The sequence below is a fragment of the Dysidea avara genome, chromosome 4 (genome assembly GCF_963678975.1).
Source record: "Dysidea avara chromosome 4, odDysAvar1.4, whole genome shotgun sequence".
NCBI classification, from domain to species: domain Eukaryota; kingdom Metazoa; phylum Porifera; class Demospongiae; order Dictyoceratida; family Dysideidae; genus Dysidea; species Dysidea avara.
Genome location: NC_089275.1, coordinates 46,235,114 through 46,259,920, shown reverse-complemented (window position 1 = coordinate 46,259,920; position 24,807 = coordinate 46,235,114). Strand labels below are relative to the sequence as shown.

General features: G+C 37.4%; 1 protein-coding gene and 1 pseudogene across 2 annotated transcripts in view; one reads left to right on the top strand and one right to left on the bottom strand.

Annotated features, from left to right (window-relative positions):
- The first annotated feature begins 10,586 nt into the window (after positions 1-10,586).
- Positions 10,587-24,807, top strand: part of LOC136252444 (protein NLRC3-like) — a 15,158-nt gene continuing 937 nt past the window's right edge. The window contains exons 1-4 of one of the 2 annotated variants that reach the window (XM_066044872.1): positions 10,587-10,715; positions 10,787-11,071; positions 12,790-12,864; positions 17,437-20,091. In XM_066044872.1, the coding sequence (XP_065900944.1) occupies positions 10,688-10,715; positions 10,787-11,071; positions 12,790-12,864; positions 17,437-20,042 (2,994 nt within the window). In that variant the 5' untranslated portion in view covers positions 10,587-10,687 and the 3' untranslated portion in view covers positions 20,043-20,091. Of the gene's footprint in view, positions 10,716-10,786; positions 11,072-12,789; positions 12,865-17,436; positions 20,198-24,807 lie in introns of those variants that run through there. The other variant, XM_066044871.1, reaches the window with a different exon arrangement.
- LOC136252448 (protein mono-ADP-ribosyltransferase PARP3-like) overlaps positions 24,408-24,807 on the bottom strand; it is an 11,421-nt pseudogene continuing 11,021 nt past the window's right edge.

Below are 24,807 nucleotides of genomic sequence, written 5' to 3'. Positions count from 1 at the left end.
ACTAGCTGTGGAATTGTCACCCAGCACCTTCGTACGTACTAAGCGCCTCTAAAAATAATTATTGTGTTGCAGTTGTTTAAGACATTCAGAACCTTTTAAACAGCTTTTAAGACTTCACAAGCACTGATCTGAAAAGGCAAAAATGGCAAAAATGAACAGTGAGACACTACTAAGAGGTGATTATTTGCTGCTCCAAAAATGCAGCACTGAACTAGAGAATCTGGCTGTCCCCAAACCACTTACAACTTAGCCTGTTTGTGCCCCTCCCCTTGCCAATTCCTGGATCCGCCCCTGTACCTCATATAGCTACAATAAATTAGGTCTAGAATAGCTACATAAAATTGCTCAAACTTAATAATTTGTGACCGGATTTCACATAACAAGGCTTCCACACACACAAAATCAAACTTACGAAGTTACGATTTTACCAGAAATGGATTGCTGGTCTAATACACTATCATATTTCACACTGTACTTCCTTCAGCACTGACAAGTCTGGTTTCTGTAGCAGCTTTCTTCCGACCCTGTCAAAGCCACGAGTGTGTAGGCACTGGGAAGTTATTACACAATGATTCCTTAAAATCGCCATATCTCCTAACAAAGCTTTGTGCGTCGAAGCCTTGTTTTGTCAAATTCAGTCACATTTTATATATCTGAACTTACTTGAGACAAAGGAGGTAAGAAATAAACCACAACAATGCACAGAAGGTCGCCACTGCTTTATCGCCTTAGTGACTGTTCTATTAGAGTATACTAAATGTTATATTAATTAAACTTCATTAATTGCATCCATAGTATAATTTTATGCATATGCAGACTATCTAAGGATGCATTAGTGCGAAAACCAGTTCACTGCAATAAAATAATATACTCTAATAGAACAGTCACTAAGGTGATAAAGCAGTGGCGACCTCTTGTGCATTGTTGTGGTTTATTTCTTACCTCCTTTGTCTCAAGTAAGTTCAATTAAATATATAAAATTATTAAGCTTGAGCAATTTTATATAGAGTAAAGTATCAATTATCGGACAATATGATGTTCGGACAGCTGCCACTCACTTCCTGGAAATCCTGCAGCTTAGGTTATTGTACCAAAAGGTAGGTTACAATAAGCAATAATTATCCTCCAACAATCAGCTTTCTGTGATTAAAAGCTTAAGAGTTACAGCCAATAGTATGCTTAGTCCGATAAAATCTATGCTCGGATAAAACTATCAGTTGTCGGACTTTGATTTTTACTACCAGTAAACAATGTCCAATTTATTTCAAATTTGTATGCAATATACCTGTACTCATTAGCTATTAATGGCCAAAAAATGGTTTCGTTATCTTTAGCATAGAGGGAGTACGAACCTCCCAATTTTTAGCGGTATTGTCGGACGCCCTCCGCTTTAATTTAACCATGCCCACCAACAGAGTTTGTATGCTTTTGCAACAAATGCACCAGTGCTAAACCACAGAAGAAGGTAAATAAATATCTCTCAAGAGTAGAGGTGTGCTTTAAAGTTGATATTCAGGATATTTCCATTGGAACGCTGTATTTTTGGCTCCTAAATGAAGGAGATGCGCGCAAGATGGAAAAATGAAGTTATGCAAAACCACCTTCTGACCACCTACATATGCTAGTCTTGGTGTCCTATCACAAATACTGTCACGGAAATTGAAACGCTCTTCTTTCTCTACCTTATATGGGTGAAACAAAAAGGACGAAAATGTTGCTTTGTGCATCCATAGAAGGTAGAAAATGGAACATCTTTTCATTTCTAGGTGGTATTCGTGATTGAGACACCAAGACTAACAAATGTGGTTGGTCAGAAAGTTGTGCCTCGTAATTTCATTTTTCCATCTAGCGTGCATCTCCTTCATTTAGGAGCCAAAAATACTGCGTTCCAATGGAAATATCCTGAATATCAACTTTAAAACACACCTCTACTCTTGAAAGATATTTATTTACCTTCTTCTGTGGTTTAGCACTGGTGCATTTGTTGCAAAAACATGAACTCTGTTGGTGGGCATGGCTAAATTAAAGCGGAGGGCGTCCGACAATACCGCTAAAAATTGGGAGGCTCTTACTCCCTCTATGCTAAAGATAACGAAACCATTTTTTGGCCATTAATAGCGAATGAGTACAGGTATATTGCATACAAATTTGAAATAAATTGGACATTGTTTACTGGTAGTAAAAATCAAAGTCCGACAACTGATAGTTTTATCCGAGCATAGATTTTATCGGACTAAGCATACTATTGGCTGTAACTCTTAAGCTTTTAATCACACAAAGCTGATTGTTGGAGGATAATTATTGCTTATTGTAGCCTACCTTTTGGTACAATAACCTAAGCTGCAGGATTTCCAGGAAGTGAGTGGCAGCTGTCCGAACATCATATTGTCCGATAATTGATACTTTACTCTAGTTATTCTAGACTTAATACATTGTAACTATATGAGGTAGTTACTATTTCCATCTCGAATTGATAAAAAATCACTCTACATAGGTGCCTAAATAGCTGTTTTCAAATGTTTCTTACCTAGTACTATACTTAAACTCAAAAAATGCCAAAATAATCGCAATAAGCCGGTTGCTGTGTCCGGAATTATAATTGCAATTTTGTGTCCGACGATTCGTGAAGTTACCACGTCTGGGAAAAAGGCGATAGCTGCAACTGTAGCTAGCCAGTGTTTATTCTAGGGCTGTTAGGGGGGAACTTTCCCCCCTAAAATCTCAGACTCACCCCCTAAAATTGTCAGCAACTACTACACTATATTTATAGGTTAAGCTTGTTTTTAAAATGGCACACCAAACATGCTCTCAGATTCAATCTCATAGTGATTAATATGAAAAATTTTCCCAGGTTAAAAATTACAAGTGCCGACAACCTTAAAATGCTCTCAGATTCAATATCATTTCAATTAATTTAAAAAAATCTGCTATAGGGTACATATACAACTAACTACATTTCATGAATATAGTGATGGCTATTCAATATCTGAGAGCCCAAGTCTACCCAGTTTTTTCCAACTAGCATGCTTAACTCTCAAAATTGTCCTTAAAAATTCAATCTCAGAAAGTGTAGCTAATTTGTAAAAATTTCTACTTTCAAAATGGCATGCACAGTTACCACAAATACCCCCCAGATTTAATCTCAGAAAGCCTGATCATACACTGGCTTCACCCAATCACAAATATCAAAATCAACACTCATGACACAGCCTTAATTAAATGACTAACCAGTGTTTAGCAACTATTTCAAGTGTTTAACATAGTTGTGAACTTGTATAACTATATTAGGGTCCGCAACGTGAAAAATGAAGTTGCAAGAAACAAATCCCCGACTATCGTAGTATGTTACCCTTAGTGTCCCATCACTAATACCACCCTTGGTTTGGAACTGAGTTCCCTTGTTGGAGCAACACGCGGATTTTAATATCTCACGTGATTGATCTTTATTCCGTGCGCTCCAAAGAAGACGTCCAGAGCTCCCAGATTCTGAGTATGATATCAAGTGTTGTTGGTCTACCAAACCATGCATAGAAGTGAGTAAAACTTTTCCTGTGTTTTCCACGGAGGCTGATTTTCTGCGAATGGGTCGAGAAAATTTTTCGTTCGAGGTGCTCTACCAGCCAAGAGAAAAGAAGCCAATCCTATCACATAAGATGGTAATGAAGTTGGATGTATAAGTATTCTACACACCAAGTTTGAAAGAGCTGCGACCTTTCTAACCATCGGGCTGGCAGACATGATATTTTCAGTGCAATGATCTTCAATGATTTTGGCGGGTTGCCTCCTTCCTACTGTTACAAACTGTCTTCCTAGGAGCTTTAAATCAGAAGGAGATCCAGAAGAACATCTGAGGTTTCGAAGAAGTGGTCAAATCCTTGACTTTTAAAGTTAAAAGGCGAGTAGGCCATTGCAAGCTACTACTCTAATAGAACATTCACTCTATTAGAACAACTATGACATTTGCCATCTACTATTGGTTGTGTTAATTGAACAGCTGTAGACAAGTTGCTTAAGTTAATAAAAGTTGCACAGTCATTATAATATTACTGTATAAATAATATAGATACAGATCAAAGGCCTTGTGTATGTATGTATGTATTTATTATTGGTACTGTGCCGACCTCCATTAGGGAGAATAAAGCACAGATACACACAAGAAAGCATACATAAGCACAAAGCATACAACATTTTAGTCTATAGCTGGGATGTGTGTGTATGTGCGACTATATGTATGCATGTATGTATGTCAACAATCCTGCTTAACCTAGCTAGCAACTTCTTCAATGAATGTTTAGGGCAAAGGCTATAGCTTTAAATCACACTGAAGAACACAACTGTATGTATGATCTGCAATGTTTGAGGTACATTGCACTTTGACATCCTCATGCAGTGTGATTGGGAGATTACAAGTAGACTTCCAGAGATAGCATCCCAGACATCCTGCAATGTACATGATGATAGAATCGCTGCTAGTTTTCACTAATTGTTGACATGTGTAGTTAGTTATATACGCACTTAGTTATAATTGTAGGAGTGCATCTAGCTATAGTTTCATTTGAAACAATGTGGTATATACTTTTAAAAGTTACACAGTGTTAATTAAATTTCAATTTTGTCATTAGCACTCTCAATCAAGGTGTTAAATCACAAAAGTCTTCTAGGATGGAATTCCAGACCCCTGCCATGTAGTTGATTTCATGCTAGGACCAGTACACTCTAAGTGTTGCACTTCCCTGTTGTACACTCATCATCTCACTCACATTACTTTGGAAAGCAGTCACCAAAACTGAATCGTCCATGATAGCTGTGAATCTAATGATAGTTCATGGAATGATTGGCAGTATGATTTTAATGCAGGAATAGTAAGGATGGACGAGACACCTTTATTTAGGGAGGTGAGGGGGGATGGGGTCTAGATTGATGATGCCATGGTCTAGCTGTAAGTTGAAGACCAAAAAAGGTCACTACCTGCTGGCAATAGTTGCCCTTCACCAACTAGACTATATCTCCTTATTTATAACTACATACGTAGCTTGCTACACTGCTCCTTTAATGGCTCTAAGAATATTATGACTGCTCTATTAGAATATCTCAATCTTGACTGCTCTATTATAGCTAAGCTCTCCATCACAGTTACAGATAATTTTAGGAGGAAAAACCCCCATAATTTGTTTACAGGGGCTACAGCTCCCCTTTGCCCTTGACTGGAATAGACTGTTTTACCATAAAGTTGTGTTAACAACTTTCAAGTGTAGCACAATAAGCATATACTAAGCTTGTAAGTATGAGCATAAGTAAGCACGTTTATCACTGTAAAGACTCCTTCATAATTAACTCTATAATGATTATCTATATTCAGTAGTTGCATCGTGCTCAAAAAGTAGACAAATTACCACGTCTTTCATTCCTTATTCCAACTCCTGCATCTATTTTCCACACCCTATAAAGCTATACAGTGAGGCGTACCGTACATTAACCTACCTGCATGCTAGGTCACTTCAAAAACAAAATTAATTGTGTGATTAGTCTATTACATTACACACAGGTATTTTACAGTACAATATCCATAAACAAATCATACATGTGTATGACCATATGCTTAAATAAATAAACACTATCATCAGTTTCTTATCCATCAATACGCTAAATATTGTGCAAGCTTAATCGCCAATTAATTCTTTACAAACTAGTTAGCTGAATTGATACCCAAATGATTTGTATGCTTTTTAGTCTGCTCTATCTGTGCATTTATTAACTTTGATGACAGCTTCTTACAGCTGCACTCAACAATCAATGGAACAAAAAATCGTTGATATGATAAAGGAAACAATGACATAGCTATAGGCAGAGATGCAAAATTAATAGATTTAGATGAACAGAAATTTGGCTTCATTAAAGCAGATTGATGAGTATTTTCAAGATAAGTTTGTTATTTTGAACGGGTGTTGTTATACAGAGCAGTCCAATGTATATGGACCTGTGACAAGCATAAATCAATACAACAGGTTAAATGTATTCTTTGGACAATAAAGTACACTAACGTGTTCAAGAAAGTATTCAACCATGCACATCTCCTTACATTTAACTATCAAGTGCTTGCAATTGCATGTAAAAAGTTCCACTTTAATTAGCCCATACATACACAGATTCCATCTGGATGCATGCCCCAGGGCTCTGAGACAGTACTTTGGGTGGCCATTTTCACTTTAAAAATTAAGCAGCTACTAACAGTTGTGATTAATCTTTTGTTACAAGAATTGACCACCAAAACTGGGGGACCATGGCCTTGTGGTTCCCTGCCCTATTTCACTACCTGTGCAAAACATGATACAAGGACACTGTAAAAACATGTGTAAAATACTGGTCTACTACACCTATAAAGTAATAGACTACTCACATTGACAAATAAAACTGTGAAGCTCTGCTTTACCTCTATCTCAGTCATGAATCAATAATTTCACAAACTCATAGGCCATATACACAGCAGCATTAGGGTGTTATGGCTATACCTACATTACTGAGTTGTTATTTGCTTAGGCAGTTGCACGAGATACAAAATTATTATTGTTAATTTTTGTATAGAAAGCCAGGTATATGTAAAATGTGAGATTACCTGAGCTGGTTCTGCAATAGAGTGCTCCAACTGATACAAAATGATTACTTCATAGCAGCATGGATTTCAAAATTCAATACTAGTAGACTCTCCAGCAACTGCATCTTAAGATTTAAATGTCCATAAAATGCACACTTTCCAAGCAATCTATACAGCTGTTCAATTGACACAATCCAAAAGCAGATGGTAATTGTATACTGAACTACATGCATGGTTTTTCTTATAGGATACTGAATGTTCTATTAGAGTAGTAGCTTCCAATGACCTTTAAACTTTAAAAGTCAAGGATTTCACCACTTCTTAGAAACCTCAGATGTTCTTCTGGATCTTCCTCTGATTTAAAGCTCCTAGGAAGACAGTTTGTAACAGTAGGAAGGAGGCAATCCACCAAAATCATTGAAGATCATTGCACTGAAAATTTCATCTCTGCCAGCCAGATGGTTAGAAAGGTCGCAGCTCTTTTAAACTTGGTGTGTAGAATACTTATACATCCAACTTCATTACCATCTTATGTGATAGGATTGGCTTCTCTTCTCTTGGCTGGTAGAGCACCTCGAACGAAAAATTTTCTCGACCCATTCGCAGAAAATCAGCGTCCGTGGAAAACACAGGCAAAGTTTTACTCACTTCTATACATGGTTTGGTAGGCCAACAACACTTGATATCATACTCAGAATCTGGGAGCTCTGGACGTCTTCTTTGGAGCGCACGGAATAAAGATCAATCATGTGAGATATTAAAATCCGCGTGTTGTTCCAACAAGGGAACTCAGTTCCAAACTAAGGGTAGTATTAGTGATGGGACACTAAGGGTAACATACTACGATAGTCGGGGATTTGTTTCTTGCAACTTCATTTTTCACGTTGCGGACCCTAACTATATAGCAGACTTTCACCTGGTCACCCCCCAAATTCCTGATTCCCCCCAAAGGAGAAATCCTAGAATAAACACTGACTGTAACTGATAAAAATCTAATCTACTTATATCACGGGATAGCTCAAGGATAGCTCTACCAATCACTACCACACAATAGCATATGGGAAGGCCGGGTAGAGATGGAGGAGTCCGAACGAATGTTACTTTGTCCGAGCATCCCGGCGTCCATTTTTTTGGACAGTGGCTTTTGTATTGTATTGTATTAATGCTTTACAGTAACCAGCACTGAAGCTTTCGAAGGTCACTGCAGCCACACGATGTAACCAAATCCTTTCAAATTTTATACATGGAGATTATAGTCGGTGGGGACTATTCTACGGAACGGAACGGAACGGAACGGAACGGAATGATGGACTAAACCACGGAACGGAACGCTTTCTCAAATTGAAGCTTGCAACTTACCATTGCTGAAACTTCCCTTATAAGTTAGCAGTGGCATCTCCAGTGGGTGATTAAACATAAGATAAAAAGAAATAACGGATCGATTGTGGGTTTTTGTTGGTTGTCATTAGTAACGAAGTATTATTGTGGGATGAGCTGTATCAGTGATGTTCATCCATACGGAAGGGAACTTTATGTGAGCTGTTTTTCTTATCAGACTTTAGAAAACAGTCTGGGCCGGTCTTTCAAGTCATAAGTCAGTGTATAAATAAAGCAAGCAGGAAGATACTGGTAACAGGAAAGAGCCAGCTGAATTAAAACTTGAAGAATTTTGTGCAGTGTGTGAGGAGCAAATATTTTGGCAGACCGCAAGGAGGGTATATTCTGCAAACATCACTGAAGTGTATGCATGGAGTTATTTATATATTAACAGCTGGTGCAATGGACTAATGCCGTATTCAATAGTGAGCTGATTTTATCTGTTGCACAATTCAAGGATGTGTCTGACTGCTAGCCTTGAATCAGGCTAAATGCCAAAACTCCAAGATAAGCCAAATCTCTATTATAAGCCGCATGTGAAAGCATGCCCGTAGCCACCAGGCAAACGTGATTTGGACCAGGATGTGTGTGTAATTTCAATGTATCTAGTCAGACCTGAAATGGAACACTCACATTAATTACATGCCACCTAAGAATCCTAGGATTTCTTAAGTGTAACATTTCACATGCTTCACTTCAAACAAAACAGGTTAAATTTGTTCGTCTATTTTCAAGTGATTCCCAGTCCAGCTGGTCCATGAAATTACAATGGGATCACATGTATTTGTTACAGTGCGGGCTGTCCTGTGTTGGATCTACTCTAGAGTTGAGATTTCAAGGTAGACTCACTGCCAATGTACTGACACTAGTACTGTTGTAGCATGTTTAAGTGGAGGACAAATGAAATAGTAATGCTAGATTATTTATGTATACAAGTTTTTCATAATGAAATTGATATCCCATTTTGATTTGTACTTCCACTTAGCAACATATTCAAGAACAAGAAGCTACCACACTTAATCTCCAACCACTGTCATTAATTAACCAAGATCTCACTAGTCTGTAATTCACCTTACTGTAGTGATTTTATTGATTCATCTGTATGGTTTTTTCATTTTCCTTTGAAGTTGAACCAAGAGTTCATAATAAGGTGGAGAGTGTCTAACTTGAACGCATTCACCAAACACCCTGCTTAAAGTAACACCTCGGCCTTATTTCAGAACAAAGGCTTTACCTTCTTCAGCAACACTAATCAACAGTTTTCTATCCCCCAGTAAAGGTGTTGATTTGATGAAAGGTGAACTTTACGCAGGGTATTTGTACAGGCCATACTGAGAGTTAGACACTCTCCCCCATACGATCAGTATTACGAACTCTTGGTTGTACAGTATAGGTAAACAAAGATAAGTTTCTCTCCCATCTTATTCTAGGATTTCTATTGACAAGGAAAATTCAATTATTTGTATACAGGCTCAAAATTGAGAAAATATAAAGAAAGTGAATTAATATTAATATTATACAGTCAGTTTGCTTTTGGATATTTAATGCCTCCAACCACAACAATAATTCGATGAATCCATGCATCTCATCACTGGTCGTCTGAACATTCTGAAAGTGATACCTCACTCAATCAACCATATATTCTGTTTATTAGACTGAATAAAGTCATGATTACCTAAACAATCACTTAATTAATGTTTTATAATTATCCTATTCCATTTTTCCTGGAGGTTCCACTGATAAAATGCAATTTCAGCAATGATAGTAGCTAGCCAAGCTGCAAGTTGATTCAGAAAGCATTCCATTCTGTAAAATAGACCCCATCCAGAATTCAACTCAGTACTCAGGCTGAGATATCTGACAATAGTCCACTACTCTGTTAATGAATCATTGATGTTCACACAATATAGCCTCCTTGAGGTATCTGAATGTTTGCTCCTCACACACTGCACAAAATTCCTTTAGATTCTGCTTAGACTGAGTTGATTCAGCTTGTCACCATACTTGTTTCCTTTGTAGTGTAGCTATACACATACTGATTTATGCCGATTAGAAAGGCTGGGCCTCAAACTGTACATTCTAAAGTCAAGTAAGTAAAAATAACTCACATACTAGTAAAAAAAAGTCATGCATTAAGTTCCCTACTTGATATATCCGAAGATGAACACACTGAGTCAGCTATTCCCACAATTAGTACTTCGTTACTAATGACAACCAACAATAACCCACAATCGATCCTTAAATTCGTTTTATCTTTCTTGGGGTACGTTTGATTACCTGCTGGAAGTGCCACTGATAACTTGTACAGCAATGGTAAGCTGCAAGCTTCAATCTGAGAAAGCATTCCGTTCCGCAGTTTAGTCCATCATTCCGTTCCGTTCCGTTCCGTTCCGTAGAATAGTCCCCACCATTATAGTCATAGGTATTCATAATAGTGCCATAAATGATCGGCTCTCATTGCTCTTCTAGGAAATATTGCGTCCGAAAACTCATGGATGTCGAAAATACATGAGCTACACACTTTTACGAAAACAATTTCAGTAGTAAACCAGACGCGCGCCCACATGGTTTTAAAAGCTGAAAATTAATTATTTTAAAGGCGTTTGATTGTAGGCGTGGTACGGCTACCAGTAGACCCTCGAATCTAGTCTCACCCCCGAATCTAGTCCCGCCCCAGAATCAAACTCTCTGCAACTACCGCGATCTCCAACCACTAGAATGGCTCAAGTGAAGATCAATGCAAGTGGTCAGTAAGGGTAACCATAGTTAACGTTGCGTAACGCTGTCATTTAAACATTATCTCTGTTATCTTTTTAGGGCGTGATCGTCCTAAATTGAGAGATCTAGTAAATCACGTGGTACCATTAGTAGCGAACCACTGGTATCACCTAGGACTACAGTTACTGGACCCAAAATATGAAAATGAATTAGACATCATTGAAGCAGCTGATATGAAGAATGACACCAGAACATGTTGTAGGAAAATGTTTAGTAAATGGCTGATAACTGATGTGCTAGCTAGTTGGGATAAAGTGATAGAAGCTCTTACACTTATGGGACTGAACAATGTGGCCAGTAAAATCAAGACTCTACTAGGACAAAGTGAGTTAGAGACAAAGCTAGGGTCATTATACGCCTATCAATGTAATGCCCGACTACCACTGATACGGGCTGAGGGTGGGGAAAGGTCGGGGATGGTGGGGGAATTGATCGCTAAATTTCCCCGACATAGTGGGGATTTGTCTTCGCTAAAGAAATTCACTCAGTCAGCGAAGATGTGTGCTTTGAGTTTAGGAAAGAGAGTCGGGTGCTAGCTATTACATTTATACTAGAATCCACTCAAACTAACTCATCACTAGACCAACACCACACGACCATACAAATCCCCGCCTAGCCCCAATATTCCCGGGGTCTGCAGGTTGAGACTTGGTCGGGGTTTGTATCACCAGTACTCCTCCAGTAGGTGGGAAATTGTAATTTTCAGAAATGCAAATCCCCACCTTCCCCCACCTCAGCCCGTATTAGTGGCAGTCGGGGATTACATTGATAGGTGCATTACTAACTCGTTACCTATTACTCGCCATGTAATGTGCTACAGCTACATATTAATCACAGAAAGAAGTAACAAGTTACATATTATTCATTAGGTTGTAACTAGTAATATATTACATTTATTCGTTATGGGCTATAAAGTAGCTCAACCTTCTAAATAAAAGCTATCAGCTTACAACTACAAGTATCACACAGATTTCTCTGGTATAATTCAGCCACAAAATACTTTGTTGTAGTATCTTGGTTTCAAAGGCACTCCCCATACACTACCACTCTTTGTTCATGCCTGCAACTATGTCTCTATTGCTGTCTGGACCCAAAATCCAACCAATCACGAGGCTGACTACAATGTGCTTTACAAAGAAGTAGCTAAGGCCACATAAACTTAATTATTAGTTTCTCATCCCCGCCCACATCGCTGTTTTTCTTACCTCATCAAGGATTTTTTGTACCACCGGTGGCTTAGTGCAGCCATCCAGTACCTTTTTAAGTTGGTACCTTGTTAGACCAGTCTAAGAAAACTGCATTCTTAGTCATTTTAGCTAGCTAATTCAGCTATCTAGTCAGTAAAAATAAAAAATAAATTCCCCTCCTGCACTGCATGGTATTTTCCCTCCTGCACTGCATGGTATTTTGAGTGCAGGAGAATGAGAAACTAATAATTAAGTTTATGTGGCCTAATAATGCCTTACATTAGTTACAATTTTTGGATGTAATATCTGCTATAACACTTGCTACTTCACTCTTTATTGCCCTGTCACACATTTACCCAAACTGTGGTTAGAGATGATTAAAGGCCACTACAAGTAAATTTTCCACTTCCTGTACTCCACTCATGAATATTTGAATACAAACTGGTAATCCATTTCCATTATACCAAGAGTGCATTGTATTAAGAGAGAGTTACTATACATGAACTCTTGCTTACACTGCTTAACAGTTGAGAAACTTCTTCTCTTGTATAGCTGCACTTTGTGTTGGAGCTTTGTATTTGTCTTCATGCACTTATCAATTATGATTATGTACTGAAACTTGGGAAACTAGGAAACTTAGTGAATTCGTTAGGAAACTTGGTGAATTTGCTGCTATAGGATTTGGTGAGAAAAGACACTTGCATTGTCAAATGTAATAAAGTGATGTTTTCATTACCAGCTTACTGTACTTCATTAAAGTAATAGTAACATTATATCCCATAACTTAGTTGCAAAAGTAACTAGGTACCCCCAACTCTGTGTACAAGTGAGTTATGCCGTATGTGCAATTTATAGGTGTTGCCATAAATAGCAGCAGTGATGATCAAGGTAGACATGGAATAGTCTCCAGCTGTGATTCACATCAGTTGGGTATGTACATAAGATGGTATATAAGTTTCATTGCTTAGTGCATTTTTAATTAATAACCCTTGGGGCACTGAGGGTTACTGTAGTTGTCTTGCAAATTTGTTGATACCACTTTAACTGCTGTGTACTTCATTTATAGGTCAACAAATTCACAAGACAACTACAGTGTTGTGGGGGGGGGACGCATTACTTATGTAACGCGTTACATAGTAATATTACTTTTGTGGTAACTAAGTAATATAACAAAATACGCTATAAAAACAGGTAATATAACTCAAGTTGCTTTACTTACAAATGTAACGCGTTACCTAAGTAATGAAGTTACTGTAATGAGTCTAATACCGTATATCAATTAAATTTGGCAGTGAACTAATTTTGGCAGTTTGTCACTAAACCGTCAAGTTTAAATTTCGTCAATATTATTTTCATAACTTGTGATAAAGCTTTTGAAACAGGGTTCGACAAACCAACTACTTAAATACACCTTATTGGTAAATTAGTGTGGTTTCATGCATGTAAATGGGTGTGGCTTACGGACTAGATTAGAACTTGTACACTGATCTCGATTAATGGGCGTGGCTCCACGTAAGCTTGCAGTTATCAACAGAAATATATTCGTGCGCAGCCATTGATAAATGGGTGAAACTCTTCGTATGCCTACAGACAGCAAATGATCCTGACAAGTGGGCGTGGCCCACAACACAAATTGGGCTGTACAACAAGACCCAGATATTCTTTAAAGTGGGTCAGACTCAGATCTTAACCTGGTTCAATCATGAAAGCGACTAGATGCATGCAGTGACTGAGTCCATAAAATTTCAGCACAAAAAGGATTGTACACTACAGCATGCACACTTCAACACTCACATGCACTGCCAATTTTTCAGTGAAAGCATTTCGCCAAATTAAATTTTTGCCAACTGAAATTTTATAGCAAATCGCCAAATATTAGGTTTGCCAATATTTGTTGTTGTACGGTATTAAGTAATTTTATCATTACAAGTAACAAAGTTACTAATCCACTGAGTAATGCCTAGCCACACTGAAGTAACGAAGCCCACCTAAAATTAATGAATGAAGCTTATTGACCAGTTAAATACAATTATAACCAAAATTTACACTTTTTTCAACAAACACAATCATGTCATGTGATAAGGTGGTAGTTGCACACGTGACAGCTTAAGGCTGTGGACACAGGGTAATATAATATGTAATATGATAGTTACTTTATTTTATGGGTAAAGCTACAGATCTGAAAATAGTACATCCATATGTTTATTCAATTCCACGAAGGTTTTGCACAATAGTGCTTCATTTATTATGTAAGTGTATATGTTGTATTATGAGTTCACTATTCATAAATTAAATACATAAATACTATTTCAGTAACTGGGTGCAATTGTACTAATCTGATAATAATCTTGGCATCATTTTCCTTCATACAGTATATCATGGGCATATATCACCCACCACTCTCACACCATTATAAACACTGGTTGTTGAGCATTATAGCAACATCAACATTACAAATAATATTATTAACATTGTGGGAGTATATAAAGAGAGTTTGGATAGCAACCTTTCATGTTTACAACACTGTAAATGGAGAATATTTAGGTCATGTAGTAGTTGTATCATGGGCCCGAGTGATTTGCCTGATATGTAACACCCAAGCTCAAGGGCTGCAGGCCCAAGGGGTGGATGTACATATCAGGGGGTGATTCATCACCCAAGCCAACCACTGAATTCATTATGAAGACCAACTTGTAAAACTCGATTATGGGTCAGCAGCAACTAACGTTGTGACTATTGTTAACATGAACGGGCAAGTCGTACAGGTATCACAGAAAAGTACACTTACAAGTATTTTAAAGCCATTGCATCATTTTACAGACTATTTTCAATGTTCATTAAACATCTACCAGGGTAAGTTTCACTGTAGAGAAAGTGGCTGTGGTCCAGGTTTGAAAGTGCGGAAAACCACTTCTGAATATGCTACAGTACAAGTTCTCACCCTTAAACCAATGTTTCTCTACTCACAAGATGACAAATCACTTCCATCTGAGTGCCGTAGCTGTCAAAGGATGCAAAATTGGACACATGGCTTTCATCACATGACCAATAATAAATTCCCACAATCAATTTCGGCTTGAGTTTTTATAAAAAGAAATTAGTGGTACTTTTCCCACATCAAAGCCATTATACTTTTAATATATACATACCGTAACCAGCCATAGTTTAACTTGAATGTACCATGGCCAGCCAGGATTTATAAGATGTGTACCCTGAAATTTGCATTTGAAATTAGGTGGCTTCATGATACTTCTTTGAGTGTGAACTGCTACAAATTTTAAGCAAGTAGGTCAACAATAAGCCCTGACTCAATACAGTAGATTTAATTGATGTACGTACATAGTTGTAGGCATAAATGCTAATTGATGCAATACAAAATGATGCAATACAAGATAGTGCAATACAAAATGATGCCATACAAAATGATGCAATACAAGATGATGCAATACAAGATGATGCAATACAAGATGATGCAATACAAGATGATGCAATACAAAATGATGTACATTGTCATCATCAAGGATGCCAGAGAAGATGCAACAACTGAGATGTGGACGGGCCTTACAACTTTAAGAGAAATACTAAAACTTGATAAAGCCATAACTAAGTCATAGCAACTATAAAAACAGCATTACAGAAATGGTATTATGGCATTTTATCTCTCGACATTGATGCAGTAGCTAGTGCCTTGTTAGTATCAGTGGCCAGAAATTCCTCCAGATAGCATCATAAATTGTCAATTTTTTCTGGGGAAATACCCTAGACAATAGATGCCTTCAGAGTAGCAATTAGCATATCTTTCATTGTGACAGTTGAGTCTTACCATTTTCATGTTTGCTCTAATCATCCATGTTGATATTTATCAGTGCTAGGTGAACACACAGCAACTAAACACTCTATCAAAGTGATACTTGTAGATTACATCACAACATGTCCCATTTGCATACAGCATTTTATCATAGTGGGATCATGGAGGTTTACACTTTTTCACAAAAAAAATTGACCAGAAACCAGCCTTATAGTGTTTTATTATGCCTTGGCAGTGTTGGTTACAGAGTGTAGGTACAACCAAGTACAAAAGTTCCCTGAAATGCTTCCAATATGAAGGTTGTTATGAAGTTTTTATATAAAATAATTCAGAAGAAGTTTCTGACTGACTATTTGTGGTAGCATGCAATGGCTTCCCTACATTTATAACAGGAATTGTCTGTATATCTGTAATGACTGGATCGATTGCAAAGGCCCTTCTTGTATACTGTTCTTCATTTGTAATGCTGTGTATAACAAGCTGAACATGACTGAAAACAAAGCATAGTGGCCACTTCACTTAGTTGGGGTGTATCGTATGTTCAAACAAAAGCTTTAAGTCTGACACCAATCTTTCTTTTGATGTGGTGTGCACAGGTTCACAGCCATGATAAACAAGTATTGCACTTGGAAAAAAATTAAGCTTGATTAGGGATCATAGAAGTGAAACAAGGGATTTTGCCTATACCTGAAGATATACAGTGTCCCATCAGACATTTAATCTCTAATTTAGTCATGGGTATGGACTGAATTAGGGATTAAATGTCCACTAGTATATTTGCCGCTGTAGGCGACCTCCCTTGTTTACCTACTTTTTTTCTATGATCCCTAATCAAACTTAAAATTCTTAATTTTTCCTTATACTTGTTTATTTACTTTTCTTGTAACATTATTATTTTACCACATCGGAAAGGATGGCTCCAGAGGTAATGTTTTCAATTGAACACGCACCCCATATATCAATTACTAACTCGAAAGTGAAGTGTCCATTACTCTTCACTTTCAGCTATATCAGTCTGATACACAGCACTACATACACTAGCCAATCAATCCAGTCACCACAGAAATACAGATGATTTCTGTAGGGAAGCCATCAAGCTACCGCAAATCAACACCTTTAGCTGTCAGCAAAAAGAAATGGGACACAAAGGAGGACAAAGGTAAGTCCATGATGCGTGTATTATATGTACTGCGGTATGCCAAAAGGCACATCTCGGGATGAAGCGACGTTGAACAGTGAAAAAATCAAGCCCGTAGCCTTAGCCATTATCAAGTTGCACTTGTCTGAAGAGATCAGGCATGCAGCAGTAGAAATTTTTTTTTAATTTGTAGCAACCTATCGGAAGCATTTAGGGTTGTACTGAAGACACTTTTTGGTGTAGTTATACCTAACCAATACTACCAAGGCTCCAGGATGGCATTGTGAAGCTGGTTTTTGGTGATATTTTCAGCCAGAAAAACCCAAACTTCCATGATCCCTAATATGCAGTACTATTGTACTGTATGATTATCCCTGATTGAACGAAATTCCTCATTTTTTTATATTTGTAATAGCACATACAGGTGTTACCTAAGTTACAATAGTCTACAATGTAAGTACAACATTAAATGTTCATTCTACACTGAATAACACATACTGCATATATGTTACATTTGCTACAATATTATTTCTAGATAATATCTGTATGCATGTAGGTCCTATAGGAGGTGGTCAATTACAGCAGGCCACTACTGACAATATCAAGGCAAGATATCGACGTAAAGGATTAGTGAAATTGTTAGCAGAGAAAGAGCCATGGCCTCCATTCCATGCTAACACCTTCACCAACGTAGCCCTAGTGCATCAGAAAATTAAACAGCTGCAGTCTAAAGAAGACACAACAATGGCAGCTAGGATACGTATTAAGGGAGACATACACAAAATACCTGAACTAACATCATCAATTAAACTGGACAATATCCATCAAATATTCACTCCCATCACTTCAGATGATCAATGTCCCATTAGTATCCTAATAGAGGGTCAACCTGGAATTGGGAAGACAACACTGGCTAAGGAGATCTGTTTACAGTGGGCTAACAATAAACTGCTCACATCAGATAAACTGGTACTATTACTGATGTTAAGGGACCCCAATGTTCAGACAATATCAAGCATAAAAGAGCTGGTGAAATATACAATACCTGCAGATCAGGTACAACCTGTTTTGAGCTACTTACACACCACTAATGGAGCTGGAGTGACTTTCATCATTGATGGATTTGATGAACTCAGTAATAAACTACGCCACACATCTTTCTTTAGAAAACTCATTGAAGGGGACACTCTACATAGTGCACAAGTAGTGGTAACGTCAAGACCATCTGCTTCAGCTTGTCTACATCAATATGTAGACAGAAGAATAGAAGTTCTTGGATTTGAGAAATTTAGTAGGGAACAATACATTGATGATGCTTTGAAGCCTTCTCCTTCTAAACTACAAGCACTTAAGAGACATTTTCAACAATATCCCAACATTGATGCAATATGCTACATACCATTAAACATGGCAATCATAGTATTCCTGTGTCTACTAGGATCCCTGCCACAAACTGCTACCAAAATGCTTGCAAGCTTTATCCTGCACACAATCTGTCGTCATCTTAAGAGGACAGGAAAGATTGATGAGGATGAACGCATTAATAAAATGGAACACTTACCACAGCCAGTCCAACAAGAACTACAACAACTACAGAAAGTTGCATTTGATGGTCTTGTAGAGGACAAAATAGTATTCACAATGGATGACTTACCTGACATGTGCAGGGATGATCCCACTTGTTATGGACTATTACAATCTGTTGAATGTTATTGTTCAGATGAAATTGGTACTCCAACCAAATCCTTCAACTTTCTACACTTGGGAATACAAGAATATTTTGCTGCCAAATATGTAGCAACCTTACCAGAGGATGAGGTGTACACACTCCTGGAGGAGTCGTTTAGTGTATCTGATAAGTATCTTCATCCTGATAGTAAGAGTGTCCGCCTCTCCAACATGTGGATCATGTATTGTGGTATAACCAGTGGACAATGCCGTTCTTTAAGGAAGTTTCTGTCATATTCCAAAACTTCTTATTCACATAGTTCTCGGGGTTTTACTACAAATCATGATCATTCATCACCTTCTATTACATCTGAGTTCTTACCAGCTAGTTGCTCCCCATCATCAACTGCTCCAACCCAACAAATCAGAACGCCATCAAGAGGTCAACACTTCACATATGATCATCATCCATTAATGGAATACCACAATGTGTATCATCCTTACCAACAACAACAACAACTGGGATATCACACTGTATCCAGTCATCATGATCCTAGCAACAGTAAACATATTAACACACAAGTGACCTCAGGAGAGAATACTCCATCCCAACAGGGATCAACTTCTGATCAGACAATATTCAACATTATAACTATCTCACAAGACTTCTTAAAGGACTCAACGAAGGTTCTCTACTTGTTCCATTGTTTCCAAGAGGCTCAGAATGACAATTTATGTAACCTCTTGTCCAAATCATTTGATAGTGGTGAGATTAACCTCAGATACCACAGGCTCCTCCCATACCAGGTGGTGTCCCTGGGATTCTTCCTATCAAGATCACACAGGAAATGGAAGGAACTAAATCTGGATAGGTGTAACATTGGAGATCATGGCATCAACTTACTTCACTGCTACCTCTGTGGGGACAAAACTAACAAACAAGAAATATCAATAATTAATCTTAGTCACAATCACCTCACTGCAGCATCATCATCTCTCATTGGTGACATCATCACTCACCTTCAGCCACATACTCTGGTGTTAGGTTTTAACAATATTACTAGTGTGAGGGACATCTCCACTGCAGTAATAAACACTGACAAACTGAGAGTATTGGACATCAGTAAGAATAACATCACAGCCACAGGAGCCACAGAAATTGCAAACAGTTTACTACACAACACCTCACTTGAGGAACTAAACATGAGTTACAATGCTATAGGTAAAGATGGAGCCACAGCAATTGCTCAAGCCATTACTAGTAACAAGACACTAAAGAAACTATACTTGTGGGGTTATGGTGCAATAAAAGAAGGGTCAGCCATAACTATAATAAGAAGCATACACTACAACAACATCATTACTAGATTGCGGCTTTCTTACTCACTGAAGGACAATGCTAGTGTGGAGAGAGAAGTTGAACACATCAATAGTACAAGGAGGAAATGTAATATACAAGAATTAAAAGTAGAGTATATATTTAGCCGTTTCTGATCATCTAGTCACCCAATACTCTACAACATCAACACGTCACCATAATACAGTAAGAATTACCTGTACATACATAATTTTCAGCTATTACACTAATAACCCGTCACTGTATAGTACTGTATCATAGACCTAATATATTTATATAACGATTAGAAATGTCATGGCTAGATTTGGTAGCTGGTAAAATGTGCTAATATTCAAGCATTGCTTAAAAGTGTGAAACATGGACCATTATGAGATTATTTCTTAAAATTTCTGAACATCTACTTTCCCATAAATTTTGCATGCACATAGCTAATCTTTACTGCAGTTGGATGGAAGTGCTTTATCTAAGCTGCACATTTTTATTGGACCAGGTATAGTAAGTTAAAGATATAAACATATTAGCTACCATAGAAGAATCTTGCTTGGACAAGTTGATAAGATTTTTTTCATGCGAAAATAACCTTATTGTCATCATAACATCATCATTAAGTATCCTTTTCTAATTTGTAGCTGAAAATTAACGCTATCTAGTGGAACACCAAAGGTTATTAATAAATTAATGTGTTAATGGCAATATTGTGGAAATTGCATAGCTTAAGTTTCCACAAAATGTTCTATTGGAGTAGTTAGGTAACTGTTCTCAATTTCATGTATTCTCCTACATAGCTTGCACAAAAATTGCTACTGAGTAATAGTTGCTGTACTTTAAGCTTCTAGGGAGAGGAGCACTGTCCCTCCACTAGTACTCTGGTGGCGGGCACCTGTCCCCCATTTGTCCCTCTATTTCTCTGCCCCTGTGTTTAAGCTATAATTATAGCTACCTATACCCTGGGCCCGGCAACAGTGTCAATTTGCAAATGCTTTTTGATACATTACCCAACTTCATGAAACAAGTTACAATGGTATTTCTAAATCACACTGTGCTACTTGAGACTAAAAATTAATAAATGAGAATTTTGTGATACTGAACCAGGTATATAATCTTGACTTCAGATGATACTGAATTTGTGGCCACTTATTCACACGATAAGCTGATTTTTGTAATAATGGTACGCGGCGTGTTTCATGCACTTTTAAATTCATAAATAAACTATTTAAAGATGAGGTGTCTGTCTTTGCACTGAGGGTCTGGCCCAGTCTTCAGTGTGAGACTCCTTATTGAACAAGATTTTAGACAAAAGTTTTAATTAAAACAGTAAGGGTAAGCCAGGGATGGGGATAAATATTCAACATAGTCTTTAGTCGTAGTATCTAACTTTCTGCTTCACAACTTAGTATTATTGCAGGGCCATAGTTTGACATACAGTGGGACTCAGTGACTCACCTATTGTGGCGGGACAAGAAATTGGCTAATGTACTGAACTCACTATAATATATATATATTATTTATTATTTTAATGACAGTTATAGTGCGATAATAATTTACAGTCAGTGTTTTGTTTCAGGCCATATATATTATGTATACACACAGCTTGTACTGGTACCAGTATAAGAGTATATATGATATTACATCACTTGCATGCAATACTAGTATACAGCTAGCTATACATGATGGCAATAAAATAATATACCAGTATAGCAGAAACTAATACCTTTTATTTTTGTTGTAAAGTAATTTTTGTGTGCAAAAATGTGACCAGGTTTGCAGAAATGAGGTCTTCCACACACATCATGCAATTTACCAACTTTGATGATTCACAACTTAGGGTGCTATACTATAGTCTTGAAATTTGGTTAGTGCCAACATGGCTTAATGGATGGGAAACATTTCAGGTTTATAATTATGTTAAGTTATGGTCTCCCAAGTTCATAGAATCCTTTTTGCAAATCTGGTCGCAAATTATATGAATATAATTTCTTGCACGAAACATTTTTACAACTTAACAATAGAAAATTCCAAGTATTAGCTAACTGTGTGGCTTAATTACTGGTTTTAGTTAATAATTGTACTGTAGCTGTTGGCTATAACTTACCAATAACGGGCGGATCCAGGAGCTGGCAAGGGGAGGGGCACAAACAAGTTCCCATTAAAAAGGGGAATCAACTACTAGCTGCAATCTGTTGTAGTTGATATACACAAAGCAGCAAATAATCACCTCTCAGCAGTGTTTCACTGTTGAATTGTGCCATTTAGGCCATTGCAGAAGGTTGTGAAATCTTAAATGGTGCTACAAAAGCTATAACACCTATCACACTATAATTATTTCTAGAGGCGCTTAATACTCACGAAGTTGCTGGGTGACAATTTGTGTTTAATTTCAAGTTAAATGTGTAGTAAAGAGAGGTAATATGTCTACCTTTTAGGCTAAAAAGTATTTATTTCTTGAATAATAAACTGATATTGGCTTAACTGGCATTATCAAAGTAGCTAGCTATTCTTTCTAAAAGGAAAGTGAAGATGTGTTGTGCAAAACCTTTTTGTGCGAGAAATTAAATATTCATATAATTTGTGAAAAGGGGTCTTCCACACATCCAGTTCTATGAATGAGACCATAACTTTGTGTTCAAGTAACATATAAATCTGCAATATTCCTCATCCATTAAGCCATGTTGGTGCTCACTTTTTTTTTCCCGGGGTATCCAGTACCCCTTTCCACCACCCCTAGCACTAGATGTTGAAGTGCTAGCCAAAAGAAAGACTAAATTGTATTGGATGGTGCTCACTACTAACCAAATTTCAAGTGTAGAGTTTTTCAATCTGAAGATATGAATCATCAAAGTTCGTAAATTGCACAATGCGTGTGGAAGACCCCTTTTCGCAATTCCAGTCACATTTTTGCATACGGAAAACCCGAAAATTATGACAAAAAAAATAAAGCAAGTTATGGTACGTGTGCTGATACACTGGTACATTATTTTATTGCCACCATGTATAGCTAACTGTACACTATACTAGCAGTACAAGTGATGTAACTTATACTGCTGGTACTGGTACAAAGCTGTGTATATACATAACATGGCCTGAAATAAAACACTGACTGCATGAATGCAATTAAAGTATCATTTATATTTTTTTATTATTAAGGCTTTACAGCACAAGTGCTGAAGGTCTGTAGGACACTTGGTCCTACAGCCTATCCAGACTTGTTACATACAGTGTGTTTGAAAAGGTGGAGAAAAAATCCATGACTGGACCTGGGCAGCCTCGAACCTGCAGCTATCCGATTAACGCTCGAACGCTTACAGGAGTTGTTTTCTCCTTGTCAATTTCAAGTATATATATCCATAGGAACTCTAGAGTGACCTATTATCCAAAGTATCCCTTGTGGAACCAAATGGACATTAGTTTATTTATTATGGCACTGGCTATCATTAAAATAATATAGCAAGTTCAGTTCATTACTCATTAGCCAATTTCTTGTCCCACTGTATGTCCAACTAGGGCTCTGCTAAGTTTGTGAAGCAGGAAGTTAGAAACTATGATCATGCAAGGACTATGTTGAATGCTTATCCCTACTTTTCCCTGTCTTCTTGCCTCCTCGAGCTCTTGCAGCCCGGCATAATGATGTGCACTCTATACTATGTACAAGCTGAGCTAGATCCTGAAAAACAGCTAAAAGTTGATGATTAATGGTGACAGTCAACCAGATGATTAATGGTGACAACAAAGGTGTCATCAACAGACACATACACTTTGGTTCCACTAAAAAGTTCAGGAAAGGGCTGTAATGGACACTGCACTTAATGGCTTCCCCATAGGAAATGTATGGTGAAAATTTGATTGGCCGTAAATATTATGTCAGACATTTGAAGGAAGATTTTTAGCAGGTCAAGCAGTACTACAAATGAGCCAAATTTTAAGGCCGTGTGTAATTCCATCCATGAGTTATTAAATGTTTTTGAGGATTCAGCTCAACGTGTACATTCTAATAGAGGTCATGTAAAATAATTTTTGTTCAGTGTGTGTATATATATATATCATTTTTTACACAAAATTTTCATAAAACTGTTTACATGAATTTGAAATTACTGTGTATACTGACCATGCATACAGCTATTAATTTATTAGTATAATCATCCCACGAGGAGGCTACAGGCCTACAAAAAGCTATGAGAACAACATGATACATACAGTTTAGCAACTAGCAGAGTAGGGTTGACAACAAGCTCAGCTCACAGGCAATAACTACTCAGGAGAATATACAGGTGGCTAGCATCCTTACAGAAGTGATGGTGTAGATAACGTGCAAATTAATAACAGACACTTCAGGAACCATAGTAGGTCTTTCAGAGGAAGGTGTATGAGTTAGACTTGTTGGGACCAATTCTTTGTCCGGATTTTTCTAAAGTGTCCCTAATTTGTCGAGAGAAGTTCCACTGTAAATCAAATCAGCAGTGTACAGGGATGACACTTTCAAAATGTCAACAGTTTGAATGTAAATATAAAGTATATATAAAACTCAGATATGTATAAAACTCTTCAGCATACACACACATATACAGTAAATACAAACAATATGTTATGTACACACAACAACATATCCTAGTCTGTGATGATGATGATAGATGGAGAGGAGGAGTAGGTGGGGATTCCATAAAATGTGTTCCTGTATGGATAAATAGAAAAGTTATTACTGTGAAGAGAAACATTCTAGAAAAGTTAGTTACTAAACACTTATTAGTCACTAAAAGTTTGGACACTAGACACACTCATGATTATACATACTCTATACTACTCATGAGTCACTAAAAGCTATGTGGGAAAACCCCTACATTGGACATATTATTACCAATGCCAAAGTAGGGGTTTTCCCACATAGCATTGTAATAGCATCATGCTTCC